This window comes from Salvelinus alpinus, chromosome 19 (assembly GCF_045679555.1).
Source record: "Salvelinus alpinus chromosome 19, SLU_Salpinus.1, whole genome shotgun sequence".
NCBI classification, from domain to species: domain Eukaryota; kingdom Metazoa; phylum Chordata; class Actinopteri; order Salmoniformes; family Salmonidae; genus Salvelinus; species Salvelinus alpinus.
Genome location: NC_092104.1, coordinates 30,129,350 through 30,155,852, shown reverse-complemented (window position 1 = coordinate 30,155,852; position 26,503 = coordinate 30,129,350). Strand labels below are relative to the sequence as shown.

Below are 26,503 nucleotides of genomic sequence, written 5' to 3'. Positions count from 1 at the left end.
CGCCACTGCACGCTGCATGGTTGTCACACCAGATACTGACTGGTGTTCTGATCCACGGGGGCTACCTTTTCTTCTAAGGTATCTGTGACCAGTCAGTATCAATTTATGTATTTCCTTATATGAACTGTGACTCGGCAAAATCTTTGAAATTGTTGCATGTTGCGTTTATATTTGTTTACTATAGTTATGATTTGTACAAAAACGTTTACCTGACCGGTAGTTTAGAGGGTAGAGTAGGAAACTATGGAACATTCAGGTAATTGACGAGTAATGAACAGTTTTTCGGCACAATTTGTTGAAAGCGCCAATGCCTTCTGAAAGCCTCGTTTTCCAACCCGTTTTCCCATCAATACTAAAAACCGGAAACAATAATCCCCGCAATTTGACCCCTGTGCAAGGAGCACGAAGATTGACAAATCGGAGTAATGTAAATAAATCAGATATGTTCCTATTGGTGTTCTGATGCATGGGTAGAGGCGGGCGTACTCGTCGGACCCTCCTTTCCGCTGTGCGCAGGACCGCGAGGGAGGGTAGAAAGGCGAGGAGGTTTTCGCGGCCTGCGGTGTGGTTCTATTCGGAAACAGTAGTTATCGCTTCATTCTGAACCGACGGATGTTTTACACGGACCTAAATTCAATTTGAAGCGGCGGGTGCTCTAAACGGTTTGCATATTGGATAAATATAAATGCTATTATGTTCTTTACATGTGTTTACCCAACTAGCTAGCTACATGGGGATGGGTAACGTTACCAGAGATTGTGGATGTGAGACAGCCAGGATAGGTTACTAGCTACTGTAGTAACTAGCTTGGTCAGTAGACTAACCATTTGTTAAAGCATTACTGGACATTGCAACTCACCATCACTGACAATGACCTTGTATCTTTAATCATCAATACTCGATAATAAAATGACGTCAAGATTTAGCCTATATGAGTCTTCTGGAATTATCTAAATAAGACTCACGTGGGAGGCCTGTTTGTGCTGTTATCTTGGCGGCTGGTTTGAATGGAGGGTTACCTGGCTCATGGTTTATTGTAGAGTGGGAGCAGACAGAGGGGGGCATGTGTGTAGATAGATTGTGTGATGATCGTAATAATTGATAACATGTCTTACCCTCCTAGAAAAACCCCTCCTAACCAATCATGTATTCCCAGAGGTTGTCAATCACCACGACTTATTCTCAAGTTTGAATACTCATACTGTTCAACAGGACTTATTCCCTATATTCAGATATCTAGATGCTTTTCCTTCAGTGGTATTTGTGCTTCTTTGCTCTTTATGAAAGCTCATTATATTCCAGGCACCATCATAATGTCTTTGACACCATTCATACTGTTGACCAGTGGCACTGACTGCTGCTGTGATTCTGTAGGTGCATGAAGCTCTTGAATAAAGCTCTTGAAAAGCCTCACCGGACTGAAGGGAAGTCAGAAAGAAGACCAGGAAGAGAACAGGAAATAGCTTTTAGCAAGTGGAGATGGCCTACTCTAACTACAGCACACTGAACAGGGCTCAGCTCACCTTCGAGTATCTGCACACCAACTCGTAAGTACCGCCTGGGGTAAATGCATAACATAGCTACACACTCCACAAAATCACACTCATGCTACACATCACATGGAGGTCAAAAATTGCCATTGGGCAGCGCTCAACTCACAGTGGGAATTCTGTTTTGGGGTGAAAAAATACATCACATGAAAGTGTTTATCCTATGTGCACATTGTAAAGAGGAGAGAAATGCCGTTGTGCCTGGCAAGTGATTATGATCTACAGATTGGCCACACTATGGAGCAGGACATTTCATGCCTTGGACACTGACTGTCAAAAACTTGAGTGACTAAAATTGTGCATTCAGATGTTTCACAAAAGATGGTTGAATAGACTACATAAAAATAAACTATGCTAAAAAGCCTTTTTAGAGCAAAATATTGCTGCATCATATGGTTGAAAGACCTTCGTGATCAAAACACAGAGGAGTAGAAAGTCAAATGGTTGCTAATGGTACCTACATAACCAAGTCATTGATGAATCCAGCTGATGCAGAACAGCTGTCCACTGTGTCTGAACTTTTGTTACTTCCCTGAAAACACTGCACGAACAACTACTGTTGGACAGTTAAGGGCTTAGAAGGCCAGTGGTATGAGTGATATCTGGACAGGAGAGATGCGCTTTGGACTAGGGCCAAGATAAGCTGAGAAAGCGAGACTAACACCATCAAATAGCACAACATAAATAGCTGCTGCAACTTGTAGATCAACACACTCCCCCCTCAAGTCGTGAAGTTATGTCACTGGAGGCTTGAACATATAAAGCCCTGTTGACATAAAATGGCTATCAATCATACTGCCTGACTATGTAGGACTTATGACATCACCAGAGAATAAGTGTTCATGTTTGATGATGATGCAGGCAATGAGAGAATTTAATTTGAGGAAGCGTAACAACCCTGCCCCTCAACACACATACTGTACTACTTCATGTGCTGTTGAACTCTGGCAACACATAATCAACACCACATTCATGGGTTGTCAGAGCAAGCAATAATATCCCCACGTGTATTTTATTTATGTTCTCACGTTTGGAGAGGATAGAGATTATAACCGGTATAGCAGGTATAACGAGGTTAGCCTCCTAAAGCCTCTTATACATTATGCCCATGGTTATACTTCCTTGACTCTACCCTCGCCTATGGCAATTCCTCTCAAACAACAAAATGAAAGGATGTGATACCTTCACTGGAATATATTAATGGAACAGGCGAAAGATAAAGGATACAAACTGCATTCAAACCTGAATTGTCCATCCCTGTTGGCCGACTGAGTCAAAGCCTTGGCATTATTTCTGGGAGCTAGCATGTGTCTTCAGGTCTCAAGCAAGGTTACTCAGTTTATCAGAACACCATTGCTACACAAGCACATTAACATGAGACTCCAGTAGAGAATCTCAAACAAAAACCCAAATCCACAGAAAAGTATAAACGGTATCCGTGGGACGTCCCAACTCTGATGTCACCCCATTGAAGTTAACATTTTAAAAGGTTTAGGGTAGGGATGTTCCAAGGATCCCGGATAGCACTAACCATTATGCCACCCGTCAACTTTGACCAATGATTCGGCCACACCCCATAACTCACACGATGTTTCCCAACCCCCGGCCTGATGATCTCACAGGGCCCAAACCCCATGTTAAACACACTGATGTTTACACTGACTTGCAATTGTGCTTGCTCACATCCACTCCTTACCTCAGCAAAGCGTTTTGGAAATTGAACTTTTTAAGGACCAGAACTGTAGGTTGATTGGTTGGTTATTTGTTTCCAGGACAACCCATGAGTTCCTGTTTGGAGCTCTGGCTGAGCTGGTGGACAACTCCAGGTACCAACGATGCATTTCTCTCTGTTGTTATCCACAATTCTCTGCTTTTCTTTCTCTACCCATCCAAAATGTTTGTATGTCTGTTGGACATCATCCGTAGGTGTTAGTAAATCACAAGGGGTCAATTGCAGCGAAACAATAGTGAATTGATCCAGGATTAAACCTGTGGGATTTGTATAAGTGTTATTATTCACTGTATTCTGAAATAAAAGGTAAAAGCCTAGGAACCACATCTAACCACACTGGGTTTTATCTGTCTTCCGATTGGTCTGTCACCTGCCAATCATCTCCTACAGGGATGCCAATGCCACCCGGATTGACATCTACACAGGTACACACATGCATACACACAAATATATTGGTTCTCATACACAGGTACATAGACACAAATCTACATACACTGAACAAAAATAAAAGCGCAACATGTAAAGTGTTGGTCCCATGTTTCATGAGCTGAAATAAAAGATCCCAGAAATGTTCCATATGCACAAAAAGCTTGTTTCTCTCAAATTTTGTGCACACATTTGTTTACATTCCTGTTAGTGAGTATTTCTCCTTTGCCAAGATAATCTAGCCACCTGACAGGTGTGGCATATCAAGAAGCTGATTAAACAGCATGATCATTACACAGGTACTGGGGACAATAAAATGCCACTCTAAAATGTACAATTTTGGCACACAACACAATGCCACAGATGTCTACAGTTTTGAGGGAGTGTGCGATTAACATGCTGACTGCAGGAATCTTCACCAGAGCTCTTGCCAGAGAATTGAATGTTAATTTCTCTACCATAAGCCGCCTCCAACTTCATTTTAGAAAATTTGGCAGTATGTCCAACCGGCCTTTAAACCGCAGAGCCCATGTATGGCGTTGTGTGGGCGAGTGGTTTGCTGATGTCAATGTTTTGAACAGACTGCCCCATAGTGGCGTTATGGTATGAGCAGACATAAGCTACGGACAACAAACACAACTGCATTTTATCGATGGCAATTTGAATGCACAGAAGTACCGTGACGAGATCCTGAGGCCCATTTCTTTTAAGGTACAGTATCTGTTACTAACAGATGCATATCTGTAATTCCCAGTCATGGGAAATCCATAGATTAGGGCCTAATGAATTTATTTAAATTGACTTGTTTCATCATATGAAATGTAACTCAGATAATCTTGGAAATTGTTGCATGTTGCCTTTATAATTTTTGTTCAGTGTTTATATACGGAAACATTACATTCCTCACCTATACATACCACACACTGCCTATCAACAATCTAGAATACCTGGAGTGCCAATGATTACCTGACTACGGATTTTAAATATAAGCTACACCCAGACTTTGACTAGTTCTGATAGTTTCCTCTGGAAAAAGCCATTATGTCAGGACTAGTTCTGTGTGTTAGGCTCTCCCCCTCCCCTTATTGTATCTAACCTGTGCGTGGCTTTCGATGTCATCCACCTCCTATTCTAACCTGTGTCTCAACTCGCTTCCCCTCGTGGCCAACAGAGAAGAAACAAGACTTGCGTGGAGGCTACATGCTATGTTTCTTAGACGACGGCACAGGAATGGACCCCAGTGAGTTCCACTCAAAATATAATGACTAGAGTAGACATGTACAGTAATCGAGTTGATCCATATATCTATATATAAGCTATAGTAAATAGCATAGTAAGCAACAGTCAACCATATATGATGGTTATATTTCCCTCTTATCTCTCTCTCAGACGAGGCGACCCATGTGATCCAATTTGGGAAGTCCAGTAAGCGTACACCAGATTCCACTCACATTGGCCAGTACGGGAACGGACTCAAATCGTAGGAAACTCTTTAATCTTCCCTCACAATCAAAAAATGCCCTTTTGCAGACACTTTCATTCAAAGAAACCTACTGTACATACATTTATAGTGTTTTTATGTGGTGCCCGCTGTAATTGAACCTGCAACCTTGGGGTTGCTAGCACCAAGCTCTCACCAAGTGAGCCAAATCATTTGTGTGTGTTTTCTCTAGGGGTTCCATGCGTATTGGGAAAGATTTTATTCTGTTTACCAAGAAGGACAACACACTGTCCTGCCTGTTCCTGTCTAGAACATTCCATGAGGAGGAGGGGCTTGACGAGGTGAGGGGTCAGGTGCAGCAGGCACTCTCCCATCCAGCAGACCCAGTGATGTAACACGTCAAGTGTCTTAAAAAATAGTGTATTTATTTTGTGAAACTTGTTAGCCTTCGACTTTCTGAAAGAGGATTTACTGACTATGTCCAGCTATTTGAAACGGCACTCTGCATCATCATAACATCACCTCTTGGGAAGTGTGACTGTGTGTAACTTAAGGTTGTCTATCTGTCTCCCCCGTCAGGTGATCGTACCCCTGCCCACCTGGGAACTGCTGACCAGACAGCCAATCACAGGCGACCCTGAGAAGTTCGCCATAGAGACGGAGCTCATCTACAAATACTCTCCTTTTAAAAACGAACAGCAGCTGATGGAACAGTTCAACAAGATAGAGGGCAGCAGCGGTGAGACGTGTGGCTGTATGTGGGTGTCTGAGTTGGCGTGTGTGTGTGTCAGCGTGTATGTGTAGTTGATAATCTATAATCCTAACTGTGTGTCTGTAGGTACTCTGGTGATCATCTATAACCTGAAGTTGATGGACACCAGAGAGCCAGAGCTGGATGTGGAGACAGACCACCAGGATATCCTGATGGCTGGAACCCCCTCAGAGGGAGTGTAAGTATGGTGTGTGCTAGAGGTCTTCACAGGTCCAAAAAGTTGGATTCGTTCCGAAATGGAGGTGGGGCTTTCCCACCCAGACACGATATGCATAAATACATTTTTAAAATAGAGACCTGTTATGAACGAACCCGAGGATAACTAGACCCGTTCAGTATAGACCTGGTTAGATCCAGTCCGATCCGAGTGAGGGAATCGGCAGAAAAGTCCTTTTTTAAGCTACTTTATTAACCGGAACTGATAAAGCGCGAGAGAAGGGAGAGAGCGGTCAAGATGCCGCTCTAGCAGGCGGGGGAGGGGCCGTACTGTGAAACGGGGAGGAGGGAGGGAGAGATGAGAGACGGCAACCAACCAAGCCGACTCGTGCCATAGTAGACTATTTGCTGCCATAGCTAGGTTATTTATCATCAAATATCATTACGTAGCACCTGTCTTGATTGCATCAAACCGGGAGAAGCTAGTCAAGCTAGCTAACATTAGTTCGATAAGTTAATTGAGGCTGCAGTGCATGCACTTTCTCATCCTACAGTTACAAATAACAACAACTCCATTCAGAATATTAAGGAGCAGCCTACCTGTTGGCTCTTGGTCGTTGTAGCCTATTCTTCTCCTTTAACTTTTAATTCCGTCATTTTAATTACATTTTCCATTGATTAGATATCTCCTATCTTTTGCCACACACTGAGGCTCTATGACTGTAGCCTATTGCCGCTTTGATGATTTATGATTGGCCAACAACAACAGCAAGCTACACGTGCCACACATGAAAAGCAAGAGCAGCAGCATAAATTATAAAATGTCTCTTTCTCCTGCAGTAGTTTCTTTTGGATTTGTATAGGCCCTTCTGGACAAGTCAGTTAAATACCCGAGACCCGTAACAATCAGATCCTACTCAGACCCGTGACATTTAGGATTCTGGATCCAGACCACTTGGGTCTTGGATTGGGTATTGGGATACAGATGGATCCCTGAAGACCTCTAGTGTGTGCGTGGAAGTATGTTTCAAAGAAAATATTTAAGGCTTTTTCTGTGTCACATCACCGGAAGACTACCTAGGACTTTGTGTTTATGTTGATTGCATCACTTCCCTCGTACAGGAAGCCAGAGCGTCGGTCGTTCCGAGCGTATGCTGCTGTCCTCTACATCGACCCCAGGATGAGGATCTTCATACAGGGACACAAAGTCAGGACCAAGAGACTGTCCTGCTGCCTCTACAAACCCAGGTTAATATATATATATACATATACACAGTTGAAGTCGGAAGTTTACATACACCTTAGCCAAATAGATTTAAACTCAGTTTTTCACAATTCCTGACATTTAATCCTAGTAAAAATTCCCTGTTTTAGGTCAGTTAGGATCACCACTTAATTTTTAGAATTTGAAATGTCAGAATAATAGTAGAGAGAATTATTTATTTCAGCTTTTATTTCTTTCATCACATTCCCAGTGGGTCAGAAGTTTACATACACTCAATTAGTATTTGGTAGCATTGCCTTTAAATTGTTTAACTTGGGTCAAACGTTTCGGATAGCCTTCCACAAGCTTCCCACAATAAGTTGGGTGAATTTTGGCCCATTCCTACTGACAGAGCTGGTGTAACTGAGTCAGGTTTGTAGGCCTCCTTGCTCGCACATGCTTTTTCAGTTCTGCCCACAAATGTTCTATAGGATTGAGGTCAGGGCTTTGTGATGGCCACTCCAATACCTTGACTCTGTTGTCCTTAAGCCATTTTGTCACAACTTTGGAAGTATGTTTGTGGTCATTGTCCATTTGGAAGACCCATTTGCGACCAAGCTTTAACTTCCTGACTGATGTCTTGAGATGTTGCTTCAATATATCCACATAATTTTCCATCCTCATGATGACATCTATTTTGTGAAGTGCACCAGTCCCTCCTGCAGCAAAGCACCCCCACAACATGATGCTGCCACCCCCGTGCTTCACGGTTGGGATGGTGTTCTTCGGCTTGCAAGCCTCCTCCTTTTTCCTCCTAACATAACGATGGTCATTATGGCCAAACAGTTCTATTTTTGTTTCATCAGACCAGAGGACATTTCTCCAAAAAGTACAATCTTTGTCCCCATGTGCAGTTGCAAACCGTAGTCTGGCTGTTTTATGGCGGTTGTGGAGCAGTGGCTCCTTCCTTGCTGAGCGGCCTTTCAGGTTATGTCGATATAGGACTCGTTTTACTGTGGATATAGATACTTTTGTACCTGTTTCCTCCAGCATCTTCACAAGGTCCTTTGCTGTTGTTCTGGGATTGATTTGCATTTTTTGCACCAAAGTACGTTCATCTCTAGGAGACGCAAAAAGCAAAAAGGCACTGAGTTTGAAGGTAGGCCTTGAAATACATCCACAGGTACACCTCCAATTGACTCAAATTATGTCAATTAGCCTATCAGAAGCTTCTGAAGCCATGACATAATTTTCTGGAATTTTCCAGCTGTTTAAAGGCACAGTCAACTTAGTGTATGTAAACTTCTGACCCACTGGAATTGTGATACAGTGAATTATAAGTGAAATAATCTGTGTGTAACCAATTGTTGGAAAAATTACTTGTCATGCACAAAGTAGATGTCCTAACCGACTTGCCAAAACTATAGTTTGTTAACAAGAAATTTGTGGAGTGGTTGAAAAACGAGTTTTAATCACTCCAACCTAAGTTTATGTAAACTTCCGACTTCAATTGTATAGATGTGTACACACACACACACTCACACACACACACACTCACTCACTCACACACACACACACACACACACACACACACACACACACACACACACACACACACACATACACATACACATTCAAGGGTTTTTCTTTATTTTCTACATTTTCTACAATGTATAATAATAGTGAAGACATCAAAACTATGAAATAACACATATGGAATCATGTCGTAACCAAAAAAGTGTTTAACAAATCCAAAAATATTTTTTAGATTTTAGATTCTTCAAAGTAGCCACCCTTTGCCTTGATGACAGCTTTGCACACTTTTGGCATTCTCTCAACCAGCTTTATGAGGTAGTCACCTGGAATGCATTTCAATTAACAGGTGTGCCTTGTTAAAAGTTAATTTGTGGAATTTATTTTCTTCTTAATTCATTTGAGCCAATCAGTTGTGTTGTGACAAGGTAGGGGTGGAATACGATAGATAGCCCTATTTGGTAAAAGACCAAGTCCATATTATCACAAGAACAGCGCAAATAAGCAAAGAGAAACGACAGTCCGTTGTTACTTGAAGACATGGTCAGTCAATACGGAAAATTTCAAGAACTTTGAAAGTTTCTTCAAGTGCAGTCTCAAAAACCATCAAGCGCCAAAATGAAACTGGCTCTCATGAGGACCGCCACAGGAATGAAAAAGCCAAAGTTACCTCTGCTGCAGAGGATAAGTTCATTAGAGTTACCAGTCTCAGAAATTGCAGCCCAAATAAATGCTTAACAGAGATCTCAAAATCAACTGTTCAGAGGAGACTGTGTGAATCAGGCCTTCGTGGAGTGAATTGCTGCAAAGAAACCACAACTAAAGGACACCAATAATAATAAGAGACTTGCTTGGGCCAAGAAACACGAGCAATGGACAATAGACCGGTGGAAATTTGTCATTTGGTCTGGAGTCCAAATTGGAGATTTTTGGTTCCAACCGCTGTGTCTTTGTGAAATGCGGTGTTGGTGAACGGATGATCTCCGCATGTGTATTTCCCACCTTAAAGCATGGAGGAGGAGGTGTTAAGGTGTGGGGGTGCTTTGCTGATGACACTGTCTGTGATTTATTTAGAATTCAAGGCACACTTAACCAGCATGGCTACCACAGCATTCTGCAGCGATACACCATCTGGTTTGGGCTTAGTGGGACTATCATTTCTTTTTCAACAGGACAATGACCCAACACACCTCCAGGCTGTGTAAGGGCTATTTGACCAAGAAGGAGAGTGATGGAGTGCTGCATCAGATAACCTGGCCTTCACAAACCCCTGACCTCAACCAATCGAGGACAACCGTCTTCCTCGGTTGCAACACTCTACCGAGTTCCAAACTTCTTCTGGAAGGAACGTCAGCACAAGAACTGTTCGTTGAGAACTTAATAAAATGTGTTTCCATTCCCGAGCAGCCACACACAAGCCTAAGATGACCATGCGCAATGCCAAGCGTCAGCTGGAGTGGTGTAAAGCTCGCCACCATTGGACTCTGGAGCAGTGGAAACATGTTCTCTGGAGTGATGAATCACGCTTCACCATCTGGCAGTCTGACGGACTAATCTGGGTTTGGGGATGCCAGGAGAACGCTACTTACCCGAAATGCATAGTGCCAACTGTAAAGTTTGGTGGAGGAGGAATAATGATTTGGGGATGTTTTTCATGGTTCAGGCTAGGCCCCTTAGTTCTAGTGAAGGGAAATCTTAACGCTACAGCATACAATTACATTCTAGACGGTTCTGTACTTCCAACTTTGTGGCAACAGTTTGGGGAAGGCCCTTCGATCGGTGTGGCAGAACTTGACTGGCCTGCACAGAGCCCTAAATCAACCCCATCGAACACCTTTGAGATCCATTTTGGACACTGACTGCGAGCCAGGCCTAATCATCTAACATTAGTGCCCGACCTCACTAATGCTCTTGTGGCTGAATGGAAGCAATTCCCCGCAACAATGTTCCACCATCTAGTGTTCATGCCCTTGATTTTGGAATGAGATGTTCGACGAGAGATGTTGTCTATTCAGCTAAGTGTGGGTCTTTCTGTCTCAGGGTGTATAAATACACATCGACTCGATTCAAAACCCGCGCTGAGCAGGAAGTTAAAAAGGCTGATCACCTTGCTAAGTTAGGTGAGTTTCCCATATTCACGCATGTGCGCACACACATACACACACAGATCACCTGGCCAAGATAAGCAAGGTACACACACACACACACACACACACACACACACACACACACACACACACACACACACACACACAGAGAACCAGGTCTGCCTTTAGAACCTACTACCCCCACTGACTGTGTGTGTGTTTTCCAGCTGAAGAGAAGGCTCGGGAGGCGGAGAGCAAAAGTCTGTCTCTGGAGACCAAACTGGGAGACGACATGTCTAGAGAATCACGGGTAAGAACCAACATACGCACACCACTCTGCAAGATAAACAATATCTTGACCCAATAGTCTGACTCCTCTCCTCCCTTATTCAAATCACCCTCTTTCTGTCTCTGTCTCCTCCAGGTCATATTGCGTAAAGCCCAGGAGGGTGCCATGATGCTTCGCCGGGAGGCAGAAGTGAAGAAGAAGATTCAGGAGTCCAAACAGAAGTCAGTCAAAATATTAAACTTTACAAACAAACTTTATAAACAAACTAAAGTTAAGGCAAACTATAGAACTATAACACTTCTCTCTCTCCCTCCCCCAGAGCGTTGAAGGACCCAAAGGAGCTGAGTTTTATCTTTGGGGTGAACATTGAGCAGAGAGACCTGGACGGGATGTTTGTGTATAACTGCTCTCGCCTCATCAAGATGTATGAGAAGACTGGACCTCAGCTGGAGGGAGGAATGTGAGTAACACACACTCCTTTCTTATTGACTATCGTCTGTGACCAGTGTGATGACCAGAAATGCTTTCTAATTGTGTGTGTGTGTGTGTGTGTGTGTGTGTGTGTGTGTGTGTGTGTGTGTGTGTGTGTGTGTGTGTGTGTGTGTGTGTGTGTGTGTGTGTGTGTGTGTGTGTGTGTGTGTGTGTGTGTGTGTGTAGGGCGTGTGGGGGTGTTGTGGGGGTAGTAGATGTCCCATACCTGGTTCTGGAGCCCACTCACAACAAGCAGGACTTTGCGGACGCTAAAGAATACAGACACCTTCTGAGAGCCATGGGAGAACACCTAGCCCAGTACTGGAAGGACAGCAACATAGGTAACACACTGAACGTACACAGTGCCTTCAGAAAGTATTCATACTTCTTATTCCCCTTTTTATTGTGTTACAGCCTGAATTTTCAAAAAAAAATCTCTCACCCGTCTACACACAATACCCCATAATGACAAAGTGAAAACATGTTTTTAGACATTTTTGCAAATGTATTGAAAATTAAATACAGAAATCTAATTTACATAAGTATTCACACACCTGAGTCAATGCATGTTAGAATCACCTTTGGCAGCGATTACAACTGTATCTTTCTGGGTAAGTCTCTTAAGAGTTTTGCACACCTGGATTGTTCAATATTTGCACATTATTATTTTAAAATGTTCAAGTCTTTTCATAGATTTTCAAGCCAACTGTAATGAGGACACTCAGGAAGATTCAATGTCGTCTTATATTCAGAACAAAAAGTGAATTGCTTTGCCACATTTTTTGCAATATTACTTTAGTACCTTGTTACAAACAGGATGCATGTTTTAGAATATTTTATTCTGTACAGGCTTCCTTCTTTTCACTGTCAATTTAGGTTAGTATTGTGGAGTAACTTCAATGTTGTTGATCCATCCTCAGTTTTCTCCTATCACAGCCTTTCGTCTCTGTAACTGTTTTAAGTCAACTTTGAATTGGCATCATCTCCAGCAACAGAGTTAGGAAGGACGCTTATATCTTTGTAGTAACTGGGTGTATTGATACACCATTCAAAGTGTAATTAATAACTTCACTATGCTCAAAGGAATATTCAATGTCTATTTTCTTTGGGGATTTTTACCCATCTACCAATAGGTGCCCTACTTTGCAAGGCATTGGAAAACCTCCTTGGTCTTTGTGGTTAAATCTGTGTTTGAAATTCACTGCTCGACTGAGGGCCCTTACAATTATCTGTATGTGTGGGGTACAGAGATGAGGTAGTCATTCAAAAATAATGTTGAACACAGTGAGTCCCTGCAACTTCTGTGACTTGTTAAGCACATTTTTACTCCTGAACTTATTTGGGCTTGCCTTAACAAAGGGGTTGAAGTCATTTCAGCTTTTCATTTTTTATTAATTTGTAAAAAAGAATTCCACTTTGACATTATGGGGTACTGTGTGTAGGCCAGTGGGGGAAAAATCTAAATGTAATACATTTTAAATTCAGGCTGTAACAACAAAATGTGGGAAAAGTTGAGGACTGTGAATACTTTCTGAAGGCACTGTACATAACCATAATAGTGGTTAATCAGAGATGAATTAGGCTTCAGGGTAACAATTCATTACAGTAATTCTAGCATTAGAACGTTGACATTCTCGGCTTTTCAATAGTATACAACTGACATTGTAAGTTAACTGCTTGATATTGTTTTCAAAGCGTTCATAAATGAGTGCAGTCAAAACAGTTCACCCCTACTTAAGTGTAGCCTACCATGCCCCTCTCCCTATGTCTAGGATGCAACATTAGAGGGACAGTGGAGAATGCAGGCAGATTGTTTGGTAGGCTAAATAAACAGATCGTAGAAATACAATGTAACTATTTAATCAGGTGAATAGCTCTAGTTAGAGACACAATACTGTTCATGAGCATAGTTGGGTCATTCTATAAATTAAGGGGCCCATGTGTGACATCCGGGTCAAAATTTCAAAATGATTAAATAAAAATGTAATTTAATACAATGGGTTCTGACAATAATAATAATAACCAATAATGAAATCATTATTCTTAAACTCTTCAGGCAAGTGTGTGTGAACTAGACATCACATTCTTGCTTCATCTGTCCTTGTTTCCTCCACTCCTTGCCTCTCCTTGAAAGGGGGGGAGAGGAGGGAAGAACCTTCTCTCTCCCAATGTGCTTTGAGGGAGGCGAGGAATGGAGGGAACAAGGGAAGAATCTTAATTGCATTTCCGTCATTCCTCACTTCCTTTCTTCTTGCCTCCTTCTCAAAACCCATTGGATAAGAAGGTGAAAGTGTAGGGACTTCTGACCTTATCATTCAATGGGTTTTGATGAGGAGAGAGGATGCAATGAATCAAGGAAATGCAATTGAGATTCTCCTAAGGACAGAGGAAGCAAGTATTTGACTGCTATTAAGTATTTTTGACAGTACCAGACTGACTGACTGAGCTACAATAATACCAATAGCCTGTCCAGAAACAACCCCTAGCCCCTACTGCCCAGAGTCTAGACACTTGTGGAGATCTGAGAGGGATTGATGGGTGGTGACATGTGAGAGCACAACCTTACCCTCTGATAGGCTTGGTTGAATTTTGGCGGTATTGCTTGCACCTGTCCAATTCTCTCAGATTTCCACAGTGTCTAGGGGTAGGGGCTAGGGGTTGTGTCTGGACAGGACCCTACAACCCTCCAGGTGTGGGGTGGACCTACAGCACTACACTTGAGGCATTGGTTGGATGTTTCATTCCATTGCTATATACACACAGATTTGCACAGGTGTAAGCTGGACACACCTACGACACCCTACCAGCCTGATCAGACAGGTCTGGGTAGCTGGAGACCTGCTGGAAACACTGAAAGGATATATTTACATATCTACTATTCACAACCTTGCTTCATTCCAGCTAGTTAGATGTGCAACCACTGACTAACTATAGCTAGGGCATATCTCTAGCAATGGATACTGTTGTTTTGGCAGTATAGCACCATTTAATAAGATTACCCATGGTAGCTAGGTTATATCAGTCAGCTAACCATTTACAGTAACAGCAGTTTAATAAGTCAATACACACAGTCTTATGGAGAAATCTTACCTTATATTGGCACTGTGGAACGGTATGGGAAGCTATTAATGAATAGATAATAGATGTGTAGAAGGGTGACCTGATTTGAAAGGACAGGAAGTGTTGGCTGTGCACTTGACCAGGCATTCTACATTTAACCCCTACCCACATTTGAACATCGAAATAAAACATAGTGTTTTTTTGGTTTTATATGCAAAAACAAATAAACAGGCTGTTTACACATTCCCGTTTTCTCTGTTTTAACTTGGAAAGCAAACGATCAAAACGTACACGGACCATAATCTTACCTCAGAAATCTTGATTTAATATTTAGGCTTATTATCTTGATCGCTGTAACAGACACCAAAATGTTCTGTCAATTCTCCAGTTCCTCCTCACTTCGGCTGTTGTTAAATGGCGTGCAGTATCACACAAGCTCTTTATCACTTAACAGTCATTCAGAAAATCCTTTCCTGAATCAGCTGATGTTGCTCAATAATGTCCCCACGTGACTAAACAGCTAGACATCAAGGGTGCATCCAACAACTATTATGCGTAATTATTTTAGAACCCTGTTAATGACGTATCGATTTTTGTTTTATTAATCATTAAAGTTAGTCTTTCTGTTTTAAAGTATTGGATTTTGCAATCACATATATTATTTTGGATATGTGTTCCCATGAAAACTGTTTTCACACTGTAACATAGGGAGATACGGAATGTTAGGAGGTTACAGTACACTTCCGAGATCTCCATACAAAAAAAAGAGTCCGACAACAATATCCAGGAATTTCACAGGATCAAGGTCAATGTGTAATTAAATTGTTAAATGCTTAGTATATGTTATAACAACAAACCGTATCATAAATGTAAAGAAAGAAAGATAGTGTTTTATGCCACAATTTTTGTATGACAAAGGGTTTAAACATAGGTTTTGATTCAACTAATTAAATATATTGAATGTATCGGTGTTTCTCCGCTATTTCTTAACGGGGGGACAAATTGCAAATGATTATTCATGACTTTGTAACAGCTCCAAACAGTTGTCCACTACAAGAAATGCTCACTGGTACCCTAGTTTATAGAAAGACCCACTGGTACCCTAGTTTATAGAAAGACCCACTGGTACCCTAGTTTATAGAAAGACCCACTGGTGCCCTAGTTTATAGAAAGACCCACTGGTGCCCTAGTTTATAGAAAGACCCACTGGTGCCCTAGTTTATAGAAAGACCCACTGGTACCCTAGTTTATAGAAAGACCCACTGGTACCCTAGTTTATAGAAAGACCCACTGGTACCCTAGTTTATAGAAAGACCCACTGGTACCCTAGTTTATAGAAAGACCCACTGGTACCCTAGTTTATAGAAAGACCCACTGGTACCCTAGTTTATAGAAAGACCCAGTTATGCAGTTGTATCGTTTCTGCGACATCCCTAGTCCAAATGACTGGAATGTTTCTGCTTTTCCCTCTTTTAGCTCAGAAGGGCATAGTGAAGTTCTGGGATGAGTTTGGGTACCTGTCTGCCAGCTGGTCCTCGCTCCCCTCGCCAGAGCAGAGGTACAAGAGACGCCGCGCCATGGAGATACCCCTCACCATACAATGTGGTGAGTTGTACACTCAGAGACACTGCTCACTCTTAACATGTTGAGTCACACACACACACACATGAACAAACGCAAACAAACGAGCTCTGACGTTATTCTCTCTCCCTCTCTATCTGTAGATAAGTGTCTGAAGTGGAGGACTTTGATGTTATTCTCTCTCCCTCTATCTGTAGATAAGTATCTGAAGTGGAGGACTTTGATGTTATTCTCTCTCCCTCTATCTGTAGATAAGTGTCTGAAGTGGAGGACTTTGATGTTATTCTCTCTCCCTCTCTATCTGTAGATAAGTGTCTGAAGTGGAGGACTTTGATGTTATTCTCTCTCCCTCTATCTGTAGATACGTGTCTGAAGTGGAGGACTTTGATGTTATTCTCTCTCCCTCTATCTGTAGATAAGTGTCTGAAGTGGAGGACTTTGATGTTATTCTCTCTCCCTCTATCTGTAGATACGTGTCTGAAGTGGAGGACTTTGATGTTATTCTCTCTCCCTCTATCTGTAGATAAGTGTCTGAAGTGGAGGACTTTGATGTTATTCTCTCTCCCTCTCTATCTGTAGATAAGTGTCTGAAGTGGAGGACTTTGATGTTATTCTCTCTCCCTCTATCTGTAGATAAGTGTCTGAAGTGGAGGACTTTGATGTTATTCTCTCTCCCTCTCTATCTGTAGATAAGTGTCTGAAGTGGAGGACTTTGATGTTATTCTCTCTCCCTCTATCTGTAGATAAGTGTCTGAAGTGGAGGACTTTGATGTTATTCTCTCTCCCTCTCTATCTGTAGATAAGTGTCTGAAGTGGAGGACTTTGATGTTATTCTCTCTCCCTCTATCTGTAGATAAGTGTCTGAAGTGGAGGACTTTGATGTTATTCTCTCTCCCTCTATCTGTAGATAAGTGTCTGAAGTGGAGGACTTTGATGTTATTCTCTCTCCCTCTATCTGTAGATAAGTGTCTGAAGTGGAGGACTCTGCCATTCCAGATGGATGCGGTGGATAAACGTTACCCGGACAGCTGGGTGTGTCTGATGAACCCTGACAGCACTCAGGACAGGTACACACACACACCGACACACACACACCTGCAGGGACACCAAATATATCACCAATATCTTGTTTGTGTGTGTGTGTTGTAGGTGTGACGCGGCGGAGCAAAAACAGAACCTTCCGTGTGGGGTTCTGAAGAAGGACAGGCAGACGGCCGAGGACAAACAGAAAGAACTGACAGAGAAGATTAAACAGCAGCAGGAGAAACTAGAGGCTCTGCAGAAAACCAGCACCATCAGATCAGCAGCAGATGTGAAGAAGTTACCTCTGGATGTCAGCATGAGACCCATAAATGAGAGTTCCTCCCAGGTACCCATACACACAGTCACACATATACTCACCCTTTACTGGTAAACAAACACACACACACACTACAGGTCTGTCACACACACACACACACACACACACACACACACACACACACACACACACACACACACACACACACACACACACACACACACACACACACACACACACACACACACACTACAGTCATAAAAATAAAAAAAATATTCCACCTTTTATTTAACCAGGTAGGCAAGTTGAGAACAAGTTCTCATTTACAACTGCGACCTGGCCAAGAATAAAGCAAAGCAGTTCGACACATACAACAACACAGAGTTACACATGGAATAAACAAAACATACAGTCAATAATACAGTTGAAGAAAATCTATATACAGTGTGTGCAAATGAGGTAAGAAAAGGGAGGTAAGGCAATAAATAGGCCATGGTGGCGAAGTAATTACAATATACCAATTCGACACTAAATTGATTGATGTGCAAAAGATGAATGTGCAAGTAGAGATACAAGGGTGCAAAGGAGCAAGATAAATAAATACAGTATGGGGATGAGGTAGTTGGATGGGCTATTTACAGATGGGCTATGTACAGGTGCAGTGATCTGTAAGCTGCTCAGACAGCTGGTGCTTAAAGCTAGTGAGGGAGGTAAGAGTCTCCAGCTTCAGTGATTTTTGCAATTCATTCCAGTCATTGGCAGCAGAGAACTGGAAGGAAAGGCGGCCAAAGTAGGAATTGGCTTTGGGGGTGGCTAGAGAGATATACCTGCTGGAGCGCGTGCTACGGGTGGGTGCTGCTATGGTGACCAGTGAGCTGATAAGGCGGGGCCTTACCTATCAGAGACTTGTAGATGACCTGAAGCCAGTGGGTTTGGCGACGAGTATGAAGCGAGGGCCAGCCAACGAGAGCGTACAGGTCACAGTGGTGGGTAGTATATGGGGCTTTGGTGACAAAACGGATGGCACTGTGATAGACTGCATCCAGTTTGCTGAGTAGAGTGTTGGAGGCTATTTTGTAAATGACATCGCCCTTATACATCGTCAGTTTTACGAGGGTATGTTTGGCAGCATGAGTGAAGGATGCTTTGTTGCGAAATAGGAAGCCCGATTCTAGATTTAATTTTGGATTGGAGATGCTTAATGTGAGTCTGGAAGGAGAGTTTACAGTCTAACCAGACACCTAGGTATTTGTAGTTGTCCACATATTCTAAGTCAGAACCGTCCAGAGTAGTGATGCTGGGCGGGCGGGCAGGTGTGGGCAGCGATCGGTTGAAGAGCATGCATTTAGTTTAACTTGCATTTAAGAACAGTTGGAGGCCACGGAAGGAGAGTTGTATGGTATTGCAGCTCGTCTGGAGGTTAGTTAACACAGTGTCCAAAGAAGGGCCAGAAGTATACAGAATGGTGTCGTCTGCGTAGAGGTGGATCAGAGAATCACCAGCAGCAAGAGCGACATCATTGATGTATACAGAGAAGAGAGTCGGCCCGAGAATTGAACCCTGTGGCACCCCCATAGAGACTGCCAGAGGTCCGGACAACAGGCCCTCCGATTTGACACGCTGAACTCTGTCAGAGAAGTAGTTGGAGAACCAGGCGAGGCAGTCAATTGAGGAACCAAGGCTGTTTAGTCTGCCGATAGAATGTGGTGATTGACAGAGTCGGAAGCCTTGGCCAGGTCGATGAATACGGCTGCACAGTAATGTCTCTTATCGATGGCAGTTATGATATCGTTTAGGACCTTGAGCGTGGCTGAGGTGCACCCATGACCAGCTCTGAAACCAGATTGCATAGCGGAGAAGGTACGGTGGGATTCAAAATGGTCGGTAATCTGTTTGTTAACTTGGCTTTCGAAGACCTTAGAAAGGCAGGGTAGGATAGATATAGGTCTGTAGCAGTTTGGGTCTAGAGTGTCTCCCCCTTTGAAGAGGGGGATGACTGCGACAGCTTTCCAATCTTTGGGAATCTCAGACAATACGAAAGAGAGGTTGAACAGGCTAGTGATAGAGGTTGCAACAATTTCGGCAGATCATTTTAGAAAGGGAGGGTCCAGATTCATACAGACATACTTACCCTCTACCCCAGGAGTCATCAACTAGATTCAGCCGCAGGCTGATTTTCTTTTATTGAGCTGATGGTCAAGGGGCCGGAACATAATTAGAAATAATTTGTAGTCTGCTAATTGACCGCTGGAAGCCCAAACTAAAATAATATTTCACAAAACATAATAATTTCAAACCTTACTTACATTTTGTATATGATCACATATACACTACATGGCAGTCGGTGTTCCAATTCATCCCAAAGGTGTTCAATGGGGTTGAGGTCAGGGCTCTGTGCATGCCAGCCAAGTTCTTTCACACCGATCTCGACAAACCTTTTCTATATGGACCTTGCTTTGTGCACGGGGGCAGATCTCATGCTGAAACAGGAAAGGGTCTTCCCCAAACTGAATAGAATCATCTAGAATGTCATTGTATGCTATGGCATTAAGATTTCCCTTCACTGGAACAAAAGGGCCTAGCCAAACCATAGAATCATCTAGAATGTCATTGTATGCTATGGCATTAAGATTTCCCTTCACTGGAACTAAAGGGCCTAGCCAAACCATGAAAAACAGCCCCAGGCCATTCCTCCTTCACCGAACTTTACAGTTGGCACTATGCATTGGGGCAGGTAGCGTTCTCCTGGCATCTACCAAACCCATATTAGTCCGTCTGACTGCCAGATGGTGAAGCGTGATTCATCACTCTAGAGAACATGTTTCCACTGCTCCAGAGTCCAATGGAGGTGAGCTTTACACCATTCCAGTCGACGCTTGGCATTGTGCATGATGATCTTAGGCTTGTGTGCAGCTGCTTGTTGAAAGGTGGTATCCTATGACAGTGCTACGTTGAAAGTCACTGAGTTCTTCAGTAAGGCCATTCTACTGCCAATGTTTCTCTATGGCGATTGCATGGCTGTGTGCTCGATTTTATACACCTGTCAGCAATGGGTGTGGCTGAAATAGCTGAATCCACTCATTTGAAGTGGTGTCCACATAATTTTGGCAATGTAGTGTATCTCTATTATGCATGGAAATACTTACAGTTAAAATAACTTGGAGCTGATTTTATCTGGTGCTTTTATAGTGTTCTGTCCACAATATTCTTAACTCAGAAAACTTGGGGGACCAAATTCGGCCTTCGGGCTGCCAGTTGGGGAACCCTGCTCTACCGGTTTCACACACACACACTGTCTCCCTGATTATCTGAATATAATGTGTCTCCTGTTTTCTCTGTCTCTTAGGGAACCAGGTCGTCAGAGCGTGTGTCACGCCCTCGCTCCCCCCCTCTCCCAGCCCTCCTCAAGAACGCCCCCAGCCAGCCCCCAACCCTCAACCGTAAACCCACATATTCCCCTCGACCGACCACCCGGCCTGCTGCCCCTCCCCCGGCACCCAGAGTTGACCAATCCAGAGCTGCAGCGAAGCAGTCACCTGCTCCAACAAAGCCCGCCCCCAAAACTCCAGCCAAAGTCCCCGCCAAACCCACCCCTTCAAGCCGTACCTCACGGGTTAGTGTGTTGTCTTTTAAGCTGTCCTTTATCAAATCTTATGGTATATGTTAATGGGTGAAGCAGATATTTACATGATAGCTGTTCATATCTATGGTCCCGTAGCAGTAATATCTATGGTGTTTCTACAGACTCCAGCCAAATTGTCTCCTGGCAAAGCAACCACACCTGCTAACAGCCAGCGCAAGAAAGTGATGGAGCAGGAGGAGAGTGAAGAGGAGAGTGAAGAGGAAGAGGAGGAGGAAAAAGAGGAGGAAGACGAGGATGACAGTGAGGAGGAGGAGCCTCAGCCCAAGAAATCCAAGATGGCAACTGCAGTGGGGAATCGTGGGAAAGCTGTTGAGAAAGCTCCACTCAAACGGGGAAAAGTGACAGAGGTACAGTCTCTCACTCAATCGCTCTCTCTCTCTCTCACACACACACTTTCACTGCTCAGACTATCACACTGTCAATCTATAGCGTATTTCTATACAACATATCACACAGACAGAGGGAAGTACTGAATTTGTTAGAGGGAACGGAGAAAAGGAAAAAGGTGATGTTTGGAGGAAGAGGACAGGCAGAAAGATGTCCCCTTAAAACGAGTCAGGACGGAGAGATGATGTTAGGTACGGAGAAGGGGAGAGCTCTTTTGGAGGAAGAAAGAGACAATGGTTCTTTTGAAAGAGGAGAGGTAATGTATCAAGAACAAGAGACTAACACATGGAACGGTCCAGAAGTCAGGCCACTGTACTGTTGACACAGATGTCATGCGATGTCATCGAACCCCGCAGGTCCATACCCCCCCACCCAGCACCAAACCCCCGCCGCCTGAGAAGAGGAGCGCTATCATAGCAACACGGCTGCCCCCCGCAACACCACCCCTGGCTAAACCCATCCCCACCCCCCCTAGAGCCAAGGTACCCATCTGCTACGGAGAAAGAGGCTACACTTGCCTTCTCTACTCATAATGGAATCGGACCTATTTTTCTCTCTTAACTCTAATCATAATAGAATGGATCATACCCTTCTCTCGCAATTGTACACTAAATGGAATGGGTCCCATCTGTCTTCTAACTCTACTCTTAATAGAATGTGTCCTATCCTTGTCTCCTAACTACTCTAAATGGAATGGGCCCTGTCTGTCTCCTAACTCTACTCTAAATGGAATGTGTCCTGTCTGTCTCCTAACTCTACTCTAAATGGAATGGGTCCTATCCTTGTCTCCTAACTCTACTCTGAATGGAATGGGTCCTATCCTTGTCTCCTAACTCTACTCTAAATGGAATGGGTCCTGTCTGTCTCCTAACTCTACTCTAAATGGAATGGGTCCTATCCTTGTCTCCTAACTACTCTAAATGGAATGGGTCCTGTCTGTCTCCTAACTCTACTCTAAATGGAATGGGTCCTGTCTGTCTCCTAACTCTACTCTAAATGGAATGGGTTCTGTCTGTCTTCTAACTCTACTCTAAATGGAATGGCTCCTGTCTGTCTCCTAACTCTACTCTGAATGGAATGGGTCCTGTCTGTCTCCTAACTCTACTCTGAATGGAATGGGTCCTGTCTGTCTCCTAACTCTACTCTAAATGGAATGTGTCCTGTCTGTTTCCTAACTCTACTCTGAATGGAATGGGTCCTGTCTGTCTCCTAACTCTACTCTGAATGGAATGGGTCCTGTCTGTCTCCTAACTCTACTCTACTCTGAATGGAATTGGTTGTATTCTGCTCCCCTGCTGCTTTTTTTCTCTCCTGCTCTTTCTTTTCTCACAGTACAATAACACACCACTCTTCCTGGTATTTCCTTACACACTTACTGTTAGTTAACATTGTGTTTTCTGTGTGTGTGTTTTCAGGTGAGAGACAGCACAGAGAACGAGGACCCAGAAAATGAACTGAAGAATGCTCAGAAAGGTGATTTATTCAATTCTTGATGATAGTTCCAGCCATACATTTTGATTGGCCAAAAATATTTCCGATTAGCAATAGGTCCACACGGGAAAGTGACCGTTTCACAGAATATCACGGACGTAATCTTTCCCCATTGAAAGCAGTTCAGCCATGCCTGAATTCAGTTTCAGGACAATGCTTCATAAAATTTCTGTTGTCTCCTGTAGATAAGGGTCTGTTGGTGGAGGTGCGTGTGAATAAGGAATGGTTCACAGGCAAAGTTGTTGCTGTGGAAACCAGTAAGCAGAGCGTTCGCTGGAAGGTGAAGTTTGACTACGTCCCCAGATCCACCCCCAAGGACCGATGGTAGGCGCACCAAATCACCGTGTCGCTGCTCTGTTCTCTTACGTTTATGTATGTGCTATACCAGTAGCCTATGGTGTGCCAGTTTCTGTGTCATTTCCAAATGTTTATTTGTGTATTGATTTGATGACTTAGTGTTCTCAGGAGTTTTGGGGTGTTATTATGATGGTTAAAGGCAGTGAGGAGGTGAGGTTGTTGTTGGTATATCATTTATTGTTGTTGTTATTAGGGTTTTCAAAGGCAGTGAGGAGGTGAGGTTGATGCGACCGCCCTCTCCCCTCTCCCAGACCCCTGACACACAGCAAGGGGAGGGGACTGAGAAAGGCCCCCCCCCCATGGAACCTGACACCACCCAACCAGGAACCAGTCGAGAGGTGACTGACAACCTGGTCACCATGATGAGGTAACCATGATCACCCGATGCTCTGTCATTGAGTCATAACTGTTGGATTTTGGCCTCAAATTCCCCTTTTCAAAGGGGATGTCATAGCTATAATTGTTGGTGTGTGATCTCTTCAGGACAGTGCTGCGTTATTTCTTCCCTCCTGATTTCCGGATCCCGAAGGAAGATGTCAACAGCATGACTGCAGAGGAGCTAGTGTCCTTCCCAATGGTGAGACTGACCCTGAACTCCTGACCTCTAACCCATGTCTTCTAGAGACCTACCCTGGAGTCTAGCCTGCTGCAGTCATTGTAGACAGTCATATCATTGTAATTCATACCAGAGCAATGTCTGTGTATGTATCTGACCTGTGTGACCTGTGTGCATGTGTTTCTGCAGAAAGAGTATTTCCAGCAGTATGAGCTGGGTCTCCAGTCTTTGTGTAACTCGTACCAGAGCAGAGCTGATGCCAGAGCCAAAGCTGTGGAGGAGAAGAGTAGCAGCGCTGAGACCAAACTCAGGGAGGCAGACGAAAAGCTACAGAAACTACGAACCAACATTGTACAACTGCTGCAGAAAGTACAGGAGGTAAGACACACACCAACATCAACGCTTTGCTACAGAAAAGATACGAGGTAACACACACACTGAATACTAATGTCTCTCCTTCACTTCTGCAGGACATTGACATAAACACAGACGATGAACTGGATGCCTACATAGAAGACCTGCTGACCAAGGGGGACTAGAGAGGAGACACAGAGAGTATGTCTCTCCACCCGGTGCCTGACTCAGACAGCACTGCCCCATCTGATTCTCAGAACTCTGGTCCGTCCGGCCTTCCCAACGTGTACTGTAGCTCTGTAGCTCCTCTACAGACGCCCTTTACCCATAACCCCCTCCATGGGGCCTGCTCGTCCCGCTCTACACAGTCTACTCCGTCTTCTGTTAGATCTGCAGATGGAGGAGAGGCAGCTGTTGCCTGAACTGGTGCTGTTGCTGTTTTGGTCCCTGAGTTTGTTTTTATAAAACTGCAGTATATGTTTTTCTCTTTCTCTTTCTGTTCCTATTTAGTAAGCATTAGCATGTTCTCATAATGGACGTGTATTTTTATTTAGTCCTTTTATATATCAACAATGTATGTTATATACAAGATATGTTAAGCTACTGTAGGTTAAGCCAACCAGTCCTGATTGACTGTAGAACTGAACTGTCATCAATCTGTAGGTGGTAATCAGATTCTGTGCACACACACACACGCCAGTCTGAGTAGGGCACCAAGCATCCCCGATCAAAGTTCCTGTGATGTAGATGACAGGCGTTTCTGTGATTTCAGAAGAGGGTCTGATGGTGAACTAAACCATGGAGCAGTGAAGATTCATATGTATTCTCCATATTGATCTGTGATCAGGTGGAGAGAAATTAAATGAATCATAAACCAATAATTGGATAACGTCCTGACCTCTAATCCTGACCCACAACCCCTTTATTACCACCAGTCAGTCAGATGCAAATCCAGTTCCATTGAATCCCATATTTGATGTTAGCTGCCATCACTCTGGTCTAGCTTTTTAAAGCATGTTAAAGCATTAAGTTTCATCCATTATCCCAGTGTTGATAAATCAAATCAGTGTTTCCTAGTGGCTTTCAACCTCCTCTCTCCCCACCCTACCCTCCTCTCTCTCTCTCCCCACCCTACCCTCCTCTCTCTCTCTCCCACCCTACCCTCCTCTCTCTCTCTCCCACCCTACCCTCCTCTCTCTCCCACCCTACCCTCCTCTCTCTCCCACCCTACCCTCCTCTCTCTCCCACCCTACCCTCCTCTCTCTCCCACCTTACCCTCCTCTCTCTCCCCACTCCTCCTCTCTCCCCACCCCTTCTCTCTCCCCACCCCTTCTCTCTCCCCACCCCTTCCTTCTCTCTCCCACCCCTTCCTTCTCTCTCCCACCCTTCCCTCCTCTCTCGCACCATTCCCTCCTCTCGCACCCTTCCCTCCTCTCTCGCACCCTTCCCTCCTCTCTCGCACCCTTCCCTCCTCTCTCGCACCCTTCCCTCCTCTCTCGCACCCTTCCCTCCTCTCTCGCACCGTTCCCTCCTCTTTCCCACCCACCCTCCTCTCTCCCCACCCTGTCTTCCTCTCTCTCCCCACCCTGTCTTCCTCTCTCTCCCCACCCTGTCTTCCTCTCTCTCCCCACCCTGTCTTCCTCTCTCTCCCCACCCTGTCTTCCTCTCTCCCCCCACCCTGTCTTCCTCTCTCCCCCCACCCTGTCTTCCTCTCTCCCCCCACCCTGTCCTCTCTCCCCCCACCCTGTCCTCTCTCTCCACCCACCCTGTCCTCTCTCTCCCCCCACCCTGTCCTCTCTCTCCCCCCACCCTGTCCTCTCTCTCCCCCACCCTGTCCTCTCTCTCCCCCCACCCTGTCCTCTTCTCTCTCCCCACCTGTCTTCTTCTCTCTCCCCACCTGTCTTCCTCTCTCTCCCCACCTGTCTTCCTCTCTCTCCCCACCTGTCTTCCTCTCTCTCCCCACCCTCCTCTCTCTCCCCACCCTCCTCTCTCTCCCCACCCTGTCCTCCTCTCTCTCCCTACCCTTTCCTCCTCTCTCTCCCTACCCTTTCCTCCTCTCTCTCCCTACCCTTTCCTCCTCTCTCTTCCCACCCTTTCCTCCTCTCTCTTCCCA

The 26,503-nt window shown here is 44.2% G+C and overlaps 1 protein-coding gene across 2 annotated transcripts; it reads left to right on the top strand.

The window, feature by feature from the left end:
* Positions 1 to 459: 459 nt before the first annotated feature.
* Positions 460 to 25,268, top strand: LOC139545287 (ATPase MORC2A-like). 2 transcript variants are annotated; one of them, XM_071352907.1, is made up of 27 exons: positions 460 to 662; positions 1,375 to 1,547; positions 3,323 to 3,376; positions 3,673 to 3,707; positions 4,880 to 4,948; positions 5,098 to 5,188; positions 5,382 to 5,490; positions 5,729 to 5,888; positions 5,988 to 6,099; positions 7,200 to 7,325; positions 10,855 to 10,934; positions 11,129 to 11,211; positions 11,326 to 11,411; positions 11,510 to 11,650; positions 11,848 to 12,002; positions 16,198 to 16,326; positions 17,264 to 17,369; positions 17,452 to 17,671; positions 20,949 to 21,215; positions 21,347 to 21,592; positions 21,989 to 22,114; positions 23,048 to 23,105; positions 23,309 to 23,447; positions 23,674 to 23,847; positions 23,964 to 24,057; positions 24,226 to 24,414; positions 24,507 to 25,268. In XM_071352907.1, exons 2-27 carry the CDS (start codon positions 1,480 to 1,482, stop codon positions 24,573 to 24,575), a joined length of 3,186 nt encoding a protein of 1,061 aa, XP_071209008.1. In that variant the 5' UTR covers positions 460 to 662; positions 1,375 to 1,479; the 3' UTR covers positions 24,576 to 25,268. The 2 variants fall into 2 exon arrangements, with proteins under 2 accessions (XP_071209008.1, XP_071209009.1); XM_071352908.1 differs by lacking the exon at positions 21,989 to 22,114.
* The last annotated feature ends 1,235 nt before the right edge of the window (positions 25,269 to 26,503 follow it).